Genomic DNA, 10,752 nt, shown 5'->3' on the forward strand with positions numbered 1-10,752 from the left:
TGTGATCTCAGCTCACTGAAACCTCTACCTCCCGGGTTCAAGCGATTCTCCTGCCTCAGCCTCCTGAGTAGATGAAACTACAGGTGCGTGCCACCATGCCTGGCTGATTTTTTTTGTATTTTTAGTAGAGATGGGGTTTCACCATGTTAGTCAGGATTGTCTCGATCTCCTGACCTCGTGATCCACACGCCTCCGCCTACCCAAGTGCTGGGATTATAGGCATGAGCCACTGTGCCCGGCCCTATCACTTATGATACATTTGTTAGTTTCTTTCCAGTTACTGTTTCATTTGGGAAGAGAGGAGATAGAATGTGTACACATATCTTTAAGCCAACCTCTACAGCATTTAAACTGAAACTAACTTGCTAAGAATTCTAAGATCAGAAAACACACACTGATATAAAACATATCTGAAATATAGGTAATAACATTATTTGTGTACACTTTATAGATTGTTTTACTTTAGACATGACATAGCAAATTGCTTTCTTTTGTATAAAATTTGATAAACATAAACAACACACTTTATTCTCAATGAAAATGCAGAAATGGCAAGAATACTCATATGTCACTGGCTATACAATTTTTTTGCCACACAAATGAAAGGCAAGACATCTAATAGCACCTACCTGTTGGGAGTTTTGTTGTTTAAGCTGCTCAATTTGGGATTTAAACAATTTATTTTCATCTTGTACATCCTAATTAAATAAAAATTAGACATCAGTATCTAAACAGGTTTTTTTTCCACATGAACCTTAGAAACAGATCATACAAGTTATAAAAATTCCAAAATAACAGTAATTTTAAGGGGTACAATAAGCTCTATATTAAAACACAGGATGAAATCAGAGTATTTATATTAGTAATAGCAGCAGAGTTTGCATGTCTCAATGGAACAAAATAGAATCCAGAAATATACCCAAATAGCTCTAAGAATATAGTATGAAGTGACATTTCAAATCAACTTCAACTCTAATAATATTTTGGGCTGGCTGTTTTTCTTTGTAGTTGGGGTTTATCCTATGCACTGTTGGACATTTAGCAGCATCCATGGCACCCATCCACTAGATGCCCCAGCACCCCTGCCCTAGCTGTGATAACCAAAAATGTCTCCAGGTACTGACAAATGTCCCCTGGGGAGCAGAATCACTACTGTTATGATGGATTATTTAATTATGTGGCTAGCCGGCTCTTTTTAATGGTTACAATGTTATTGTTACAGCTTACTGAAATAAGTTACATACAAATAATCTAAAACAAAATTATAAACACATTAGAAGAAAACATAAACTTTTTAAAAAGATGATAGTCTCACTGTGTTGCCCAGGCTGGAGTGCAGTGGTGCGATCTTGGCTCACTGCAGCCTCTGCCTCCCAGGTTCAAGTGACTCTTCTGTCTCAGCTTCCACAGTAGCTGGGAATACAGGCGCCTGCCACCATGCCCGGCTAATTTTTGTATTTTTTTTTTACTAGAGTCAGGGTTTCACCATGTTGGCCATAGCTGGCCTCAAACCCCCAACCTCAAGAGATCTACTTGCCTTGGCCTCCCAAAGTGCTGGGATTACTGGTGCAAGCTACCATGCCCATCCAAATGTATTTTTATGATCATAGAATGAGAGATAACTTTCTTCCCAAGACTTAAAAAACTCTGGAAACTACTTATATTTGAGTACATAAAAGTCTCAAATTTCCCCAAAAAGGGGAAAAACACAAATGAAGTCAGAAGAAAAATTGGGGAAAATAAATCAACCCATTTAATTAATGACAAAAGGTTAATTTCCCTTATTACAAAAAAGGATTTTATAAATTAATAAGAAAAAGTCAACCCAGTAGAAAAAATCTGGGAAAATTTAAGGACAATTCATATAAAAATGGCTTAAACGTATGAAAAATGCTTAACTTCTCTCACAATCAAATGCAAAATAAAAATGATCTTACCATCTTTCAAGTATAGTATCAAATATTTTTATCCTTGTCAATGTTGGAAAGGAAGAGGGGAAATGGCCCTTACCTGGTGAGAGTGAAAATTAGTAAAAACACTTTTGGAGGTCTATTTAGCATTGTCTAACAAAATTTAAAATGAACCTACATAAGAGAGAGAAGAAATATGACCTACTCAAACACTGAAGCATGTAATGTCAGCAAGAATAATCCAAGACAATGTAGGCATCTACAAACTTGCTATCACTTCAAATCAATGTTCTGTAAGTACCCTGAATACTAACTGCATGAAGGTGAGAAGATACTGATTTTCTATTTAACTACATCTTTCAACAAACAAAAAACCTACATAAGCCTTGATCCAGAATTTCACTTCTAAGTTACAGATAAACAAGCAAAAGTATTCAAAATGCGTGCAAGGATATTCACTGCTGCATTGTTTGTGAAAAAAACTCTAATCTAGGTATCCATCAGCTGGGACCGGTTGTATAAATAACAGGCTGGGTGTGGTGGCTCACGCCTGTAATCCAGCACTTTGGGAGGCCGAGGTGGGCGGATCACCTGAGGTCAGGAGTTCAAGATCAGCCTGGCCAACATGGTGAAGCCCATCTCTACTGAAAATACAAAAATTAGCTGGGCATGGTGGTACGTGCCTGCAGTCCAGGCTGAGGCAGGAGGCTGAGGCAGGAGAACTGCTTGAACCCAGGAGGCAGAGGTTGTAGTGAGCTGAGATCATGCCACTGCACTCCAGCCTAAGCAACACAGCGAGACTGTCTTAAAAAAAAAAAAAAAGAGAGAGAGAAAGAGAGAAAGAGAAATGATGTAACCATCCAATACCATAAAACTATTAAAAGTTAAGGTAGAAACGTGCTTATATGGAAAGATCTTAAAAACACTCTTAATTGTGAAGGAAGCAAAATACACTAGTTAGTATAGTTAAACAGAGTATTTTATAAACAAGTAAGTATACATACATACACACATTTTATGCATGGGTACTTACTCAAAAAAATAATGCCAATAATGAGACCTAGTGTCTGGGAGGGAGGGAAACTCATTCTGTACTCTATTTTTTGGCAGCAGTTAAAAATTATTTTAAAACATGCAAAGACAATAATTTATAAAATAATTAATTTTAAGTGACCATATTCACCTGTAACAGCTTTGTTTTGCTAGAAAGATCACTCTCCCTCTCTTTTAGCATGGCTTCTACTCTCTTCAATTCATTTTCCTTTTCTTTCAACCTAGAATTTTTTACAAAGATCTACATTTACTGAAGTACATAAAAAAAGTAAAACCAGACTCCAACATCACCCCTAAGAAAAAAGATGGCAGAAACAATACATACCAACACTTTTTCCCACACTGTATCAACTTAGACGTTTGTTTTAAAAAATCTTTCTAGGATCATTCTACTCAGCCATACTTAACATTTCTTAAGCAAATGTGACTTAATCTAGGAAGAAACTCTAAAACAAAGACTAAGAACAAAACTATAGTTTACCAACTTATTTCAAAAATAACGACTTAAAGAAACAAGTTTTGCCCCTAGGAATCTTAGTCACGATTTAATGACCCTGGAAATTACAAAATATGTCTAACCTTTGTACTGACAAGATGCTATGTATTATTTAATCTGTTTTTCCTTTACCCAATGCTGATGTAAATCTTACTCTATCTAGCTCAAGTGAATTTCAACTGCCCTTGTCATCCTAAGCAACAGACCTCTAGCATAACACCACCATCAAAAGGATCTGTTTAACTATCTGTTACCTCACGATAGGAAATCGTATCTATTTTGGTATCCCCAAGGCCAGAAAGCACATAATAGAGTCTTAAGTATTCATTGAGCTGAACACTATTTTTACCAAACTTGATCTAGAATTATTTTCAAGATGCTTATAAATCTATACGAAAAAAATGACAAAACAGCATACATGAAGAGTCAGATAAATGTATAAAAAGGGAAAAACTTAAATGCATATTGCTAAGTAAAAGAAGCCAATACAAGGCTGAGCATGGTGGCTCATGACTGTAATCCCAACATTTTGGGATCCCAACATTTTGGGAGGCCAAGGCTGGAGGATCACTCAAGCCCAGGAGATTGAGACAAGCCTGAAGAACACAGGGAGACCCTGTCTCTAAAAAATTAGCCATGCATGGTGGCATATGCCTGCAGTCCCAGCTACTCCGAAGGCTGAGGTGAGAGGAACACCTGAGCCCAGTAGGTCCTAACTGCAGTGAGCCAGGATGATACCACTGCATTCCATGTACTCCAGCCTGGGCCACAGAGAAAGACTCTGTCTCAAAAAAAAGAAAGAGGTTAACATTCAGAAAAGCTATATACTGCATGATTTCAATTATGATATTCTGGAAAAGGCAAAACTCTTAAGACAGTAAGATCACCGGTTGGGGGGGGTGGTGTGAGGGTGTGGAGGAAGAGAGGAAGGGATGCATAGGTAGAACACAAGAGATTTTTAGGGCAGTGAAACCGTTTTGTATGATACTATAGTGATGGATACATGTCATTATACATTTGTTAAAACCCACAAACAGTGATCCTGATGGAAACTATGAACTTCAGTTTTTAATAACAATGATAACAATGTACTGTTATTGGTTCATCAGTCGTAACAAATGTACCATGCTAATGCAAGATGTTAATAGTAGGGGGAATTGGGAAGAGTATATGAAAACTGTATTTCTCTCTCGTTTTTTCCTATAAAAACTGCTCTACCACAAAAAATAAAGTATATTAATTTAAAAAAGAAAATGGCAAAAAAAAAAATGTAAGGCAGAAATATATCTAAAATTACCTACTTTAATGATCTACATATCTCTACTATAAACAGGCCAGAAATGTGGCCCTAAACTTTCCAAGCAAATGAGAGATAAGCACCTTGACAGTTACACAATGCCCAAAAGACAAAGAATAATTGTACAAATGAGCAATCTTGGTTCCAAGAATGGAGTGATCTCCCTTGTTTGAAGCAAGATAAAGGCCTAATAAATATCCTCAACATCCTCTTGCCAGGGGCGTTGGCTCACACCTATAATCCCAGCACTTTGGGAGGCTGAGGTAGGCAGATCACAAGGTCAGGAGTTTGAGATCAGCCTAACCAACAAGGTAAAACCCCGTCTCTACTAAAAACACAAAAAAATTAGCCGGGCGTGGTGGCACGCACCTATGATCCCAGCTACTCAGGAGGCTGAGGCAGGAGAATCACTTGAACCTGGGAGGCGGAGAATGCAGTGAGCTGAAATCGCACCACTGCACTCCAGCCTGGGCAACAGAGCAAGACTCAGTCTCAAGAAAAAATGGGGGAGGGGGGCACTTCTTTAAAACAAATACCAATAAAGACTAATTGTATCACCAAGAAAATTTCGTTAAAAGCAATTTTAAAGTGGGCCAAAAAGATCAGGTCCCGATACCCTTTCTCACCATTGTAACTTGCTATAGCTTAAGACAACAGACTCTCTAGAATCAAACATTTTCTAAGATGAGTATCTAAAAAAACTGACATCTCCTATGCTGATTAGATTCAGTATTTTTCCTATCCAGCACAGGATAATTAACATGACAAGTTCTATTTTCCCTATAAATAATTTAAAATTATACAAAAATTTAAAATTCATTACATCAAGATTATGGCTAAGATTATCTTCTGGTTAATTCAGAGATGTTACTAACACTTTCAAATACTAGTTTTCATTTGAAGTAAGTTTAATCTCTATAATAATTGCATACTTTGTTTTAAAAAATAACTTAAAACCAGTCTACATTTACAGAAAGAATAATTGAAAAAATAAGTTTGATGGATTTGAAAAGAATAAAGTCTCCAGGTATCTGAAAGCACTTAAATTAAGAGCCTTTATTATACCCAATAGAGACTTAGCCTATTTGCCTCTGGATTATAATTTCCATTTAACAATAAAGTTAATGATATACAGGAAACTCATCATCATATTCAAGCACATTCTGGAAAATAAAGCTTGCTTCTCTTCAAAGTGCTGGCTTAAAGCATACTTACACAATCTCAAGTTCTTCAAATTGCGATGCAGAACAGGCCTGAGAAACAGAATCACAATTTTAATGCTAACATTTAAGAAGAAAAAAAAAACAAAAAACAGGTGCTACAACATATAAATAAGAATCACCCACCAATAAAAACAAAAACATAATTATACGCAGTAAATACAAGATTGGGCCATTTATAAGGCAAGGACAGAATCAGTTTTATTAAACAATTTTTAATACTTATTTCTTAAAACATTAAAAGACTAATTTTTTTTTTTATTTTTTATTTTTTTAATATGGAACGCTTCACAAATTTGCGTGTCATCCTTGCACAGGGGCCATGCTCATCTTCTCTGTATCGTTCCAATTTCAGTATATGTGCTGCCGAAGCGAGCACAAAAACTAATACTTTAAACAGATGGTTAAGGATGAGCTAAAAGTCTATTTGAAAAGGCAGAGATAAGGAAATCTTTTCAGGCTCAGGTTAACAAATTAAGCAGTTAAGTATGACTTGCCAGAAATAAAAGTTATCTTATTTAAACAACAACAAAACTATGGTACAACATAATTTTTCTGGCAAAGAAACTCAGAACATATTTACATCTTTACTTTCTTATACATTAAACAAAGGTGTCTCATTTCTTATGTAATATGCTGGTAATCTGTTTATACTATACCTCTTTCAAATTATGTTGTGCTACTTCCTGAACATGTGCTTTTAAAGATTCATTTTCTTCTTGAAGATCCTTAAAAAGAACAGGTGTAAATTAAGTTGATAGTCAAGTATAAAAAAATCGATTTTTTATTGTTTTTAGCTTCTCACCTGTAACCACTTCCCTGTATTGGCTAGGTCTTTCTCTTTCTCTTCTAAAATAGCCTTCATGGTATTCATCTGTTCCTCTTTTCCTTTTAATCTGATAATAAATTAATCAGAACTCCAAATGAAAATGTTACATGACCATAAAAAGCACAAATTTTAGACACTGAGAAAAGTATATTTTGGGTAGTACTCACAGTCCAAACTGATTGAAACAAACTAAAACTTATCAAATATAAAGGCGTACAAGGCCGGGCGCGGTAGCTCATGCCTCCATCTCAGCACTTTGGGATGCTGAGGCAGGCAGATCACGTGGTCAGGAGATTGAGACCATCCTGGCTAACACAGTGAAACGCCATCTCTACTAAAAATACAAAAAATAGCCAGGTGTGGTGGCATGCACCTGTAGTCTCAGCTACTCGGGAGGCTGAGGCAGGAGAATCGCTTGAACCCAGGAGGTGGAGGTTGCAGTGAGCCGAGATTGTGCCACTGCACTCCAGCCTGGGTGACAAAGTGAGACTCAAAAAAAAAAAAAAAAAAAGGCACGTAAAATTTTGGAGACAATCAAATTAGGAGATATAGGATTATTAAGGAAAACCATTCCATCACTGAATACCCAGATAAGTTAGTTTAGCTCTACCTCTACCTTATATCACCTTGTTTAAATCAATATAAATAAATTTGGAAAACTTACAACAATTGATCTGGATGTGAAATAGATACCAATTTCATATGGCTATTAAAATAGGCAAAGCGCAACATCTCAATTTATAGTTATATTCAAATTATAAATCATGAAAAGTAAGACTTCCTACCGCCGTCCCTCAGAAGAAACGTACAGGTTAAAGCCAAATGAAAACTCAGGACCCTAAGGACTTTTGAGATAATTGATATTTTCGAATTTTCTAAAACACTACTTGAAATCAAGAAGCTATAATTATCATTATACTTCTATTTAACTCATGAAAAAGAAATAGTAAAAGGAAATGAGATAAATGTTACTTACAAGTTCTGAAGCTCCTGAACTTGGGAAGTGATAGATAACTGAAATACAAAACATAGAAATCAATTCATAATCCTTTCAATTTCACTTTCTAAGCCTTATAAGTCTTTATATAATGTGTACACTTCAAATTACAAAGAAACTAGCTAAATTTTTCATGACAAAATGAGATGTTTTGAGTTCACCTCCTCTTGACTCCAATAACAATAAAAGTAACAAACTAAAAATAGTAAGGGGAAGGGACAAGGAAAATAGTTATGAATAATACATCTAACTAATGTGATGCTCTTTTCTAGCCTAGTCAAGCGAAGCAGTGGGAGTGGAGAAGGAACAAAGATATCTGTGACTGGCTGTGATCGATTAGTTGTAAACACCACTGCACTCAGACCAGCCATGGTGCTTCTACAGTTGTGAAAATTAGAATATTAACTCTCCACATACCTCCCTAACATATCAGAGCTCTTCTCCATCCCAGTTTTCAAGGCCAACTACTCAACAGTCCTCTGTGTTGTTCTTTTTAATTTTTTTCTTAATCATACACAGTCTGATAAAACCTTTTATATTCCACTCTCTTCTCACAGCCCTTCAGAATCTTGGCTTAAATGTCAGTTTCTCAGGAGGAGACTTTTTTGACTCTCAATCTGTATCAGAAAAGTATGATCTTTTCATCCTACCTGTTTCACTCAACAGATTATCTCCAATCCCTAGCTAAGGATCCACCAATCACAAGCACAGTGCTTCAACGAGTATTGCTTTGACAATAAATATTGCTGAATGAATCTATGAGATGAATCAATCATCTCTTCAATGAAATCTCACCATTTTTTCAATGCAGCTTTATCAAATTAAAATCAGCAAAGCTCATCAATTTCCAGTAATCACATGTAGGTCTGAAATCCCAATGAAACTTGAACTTTGTTCTAATACAGAGGTCGAGCAATGTATATTCAAGTAACATTTTGGTCCATGCAGTTGTTTTTTAAATAAGGAGGATTAAAAAAAATTGCCAAAGTGTTTTGTGTTTCACTTTTAATTGACAAACTAAAATGAAACATTAACACAAAAAATATTCTAGAAAATAACCATTAACAGTTAAAATTTTTAAGATATACAGATTAAAATATCAAGAACACTTTCTCAAATCAGGCAAAAAATAAAATCAAAAGCACATCACCCAATATGCTTACAGCATACTACTAAAAGATTTTTCTGAGCAACAAGAAAAAAAACCAAATAGCTCATAAATAACACATAACTAATAAATCTGTCATGCTATGGCTCTGGGATTTTTACCTGTTGAGCCTTTTCAAGCTGGACATTTCCTATTTCTTCTTTTAGAGTCTTTATTTCCTGTTTCAAATCCTTGACAATGACAAAACAGACAAGATTGGACAATGGAAACACAGAAATTGACATAAAATGCAATACACAGACAAACACATGAAATTAAATGATATTAACTAAAGTTGATAAACAAAAAATAAAACACAGTTCTCTGTCTCCCAATACCTGAACAGTTTTCTCCTTGTTAGCAACTTTGAGAAGTTCTGCTTCCAGAAGCTCTTCTACAGACTTGATCTTTCCATCTTTCTCGTGGATCCTTAAATAAACGCAGTATAATTTGATTAGAAAACACCAAGATCCACCAAGATATAAAAATAGCACCAAATGATGAAATGGCTCTCCAAATCAACCCTTTCCCCGTTTTACATAAAATAGCAACAAAACTTTATAGACAGGCTCAGGGCGAAATTAAAGCTCCTCCTAACAGAGAGCTGAAGCCTATATGCACAAGAAGTCAGTTAAGTCAAAAATGCATCAGAAATATGAGATTTGGACCCTGAGGAACACAGAAGAGAATCAAGTTCCATTCAACTATATTGACTCCCAGTTTCTGGAAATAGATCTTTTTTTAATTATATGAATTTGGGAAAGCACAGCTAAGTTCTCATATTCCGTTAAGAAAAATTCTAGAGTGAAAGTTAAACATACATCAGCTATCCCAATTGCACAATAAAACTAGATTTCTGAGCACAGAAAAAGATGGAGAAAAAAAAAAGTCAGTTAATAATAATGTTATCACTTACACTTTCTTAAGTTCTTCAACTAAAGATGCAAAAGAAACCTAGAAATAGGAAAGTATCCTACTTAGTAGTTTGCTCAAAATAGAAATGGGTCAGAAATAGAAATGTACATTATCCTTAAAGTTTCAACTACAATCAAAATCCAAATAGGAAAAGTAAGCCCAGGCATTTTTTCGAGACTTTTTAAATGTCATATTAATAACAATAAATAGCATTTTGAAAATAAGCAATTTTAAGGCCACTTATAAATACGCCAAAAGAAAAAAAAAATCATTAGGTAAATGTTAAGATTATTTAATCAATAATTCCAACCATAGAAAAAATACAACTGGGAAACTGCCTAATTTCAGGCAGCCTCTTTTACTAGAGTCTTACTTTACATTTGTATACTCAGAACTTTTTTATCACTCTACTAAGAGGAAATGGCATCCTATCTGGAGTATTCATTACAGTATCTGGCATACAATCAGTATTAAACTGCAGCCTCTATTACTGATTATCATTTATAAATTAAAACTACAATTAACAAATTCCAACCTGGAAAAATGAAACAACAGACTTGTTTTTATGCAAGTTTGCCCACTGTTTAAAAGAGAACAGCCTGGGCACAGTGGCTCATGCCTATAATCCCAGAGCTTTAGGAAGCTAAGTGGGAAAGACTGCTTGAGGCCAAAAGCTTGTGTGAGTCTGGACAACACAGCAAGACCCTATCTCTACAAAAAATAAGATACAAATTAGCTCGGCATTGTGGCATGAGCCTATAGTCCTATCTACTTAGGAGGATGAGAAAGGAGTATCATTTGAGCCCAGGAGTTCAAGGTTAAGGTGGGTTATAATTATACCACTACACTCTGGCCTGGGCAAAAGAGCAAGACCCCAGCTCTTTTAAT

At 35.4% G+C, this 10,752-nt stretch overlaps 1 protein-coding gene and 1 non-coding gene across 9 annotated transcripts in view; both read right to left on the reverse strand.

Annotated features, from left to right (window-relative positions):
* KTN1 (kinectin 1) overlaps window positions 1-10,752 on the reverse strand; it is a 109,373-nt gene that overhangs the window by 26,621 nt on the left and 72,000 nt on the right. For 6 of the 8 annotated variants that reach the window (XM_037733977.1, XM_017515802.2, XM_037733980.1 and 3 more), the window contains 9 exons: window positions 9,866-9,903; window positions 9,288-9,378; window positions 9,072-9,140; window positions 7,782-7,819; window positions 6,782-6,872; window positions 6,636-6,704; window positions 5,972-6,009; window positions 3,094-3,184; window positions 630-698 (listed from right to left, as the gene is read on the reverse strand). In XM_037733977.1, the coding sequence (XP_037589905.1) occupies window positions 630-698; window positions 3,094-3,184; window positions 5,972-6,009; window positions 6,636-6,704; window positions 6,782-6,872; window positions 7,782-7,819; window positions 9,072-9,140; window positions 9,288-9,378; window positions 9,866-9,903 (594 nt within the window). The remainder of the gene's footprint in view (window positions 1-629; window positions 699-3,093; window positions 3,185-5,971; window positions 6,010-6,635; window positions 6,705-6,781; window positions 6,873-7,781; window positions 7,820-9,071; window positions 9,141-9,287; window positions 9,379-9,865; window positions 9,904-10,752) is intronic. The other 2 variants (XM_037733981.1, XM_037733978.1) reach the window with 1 other exon arrangement.
* LOC119469063 lies at window positions 6,249-6,355 on the reverse strand. The gene has a single exon (XR_005197882.1). It is a non-coding gene; the product is annotated as a U6 spliceosomal RNA (small nuclear RNA).

This window comes from Cebus imitator, unplaced genomic scaffold (assembly GCF_001604975.1).
Source record: "Cebus imitator isolate Cc_AM_T3 unplaced genomic scaffold, Cebus_imitator-1.0 Scaffold560, whole genome shotgun sequence".
Classification (NCBI taxonomy): Eukaryota; Metazoa; Chordata; class Mammalia; order Primates; family Cebidae; genus Cebus; species Cebus imitator.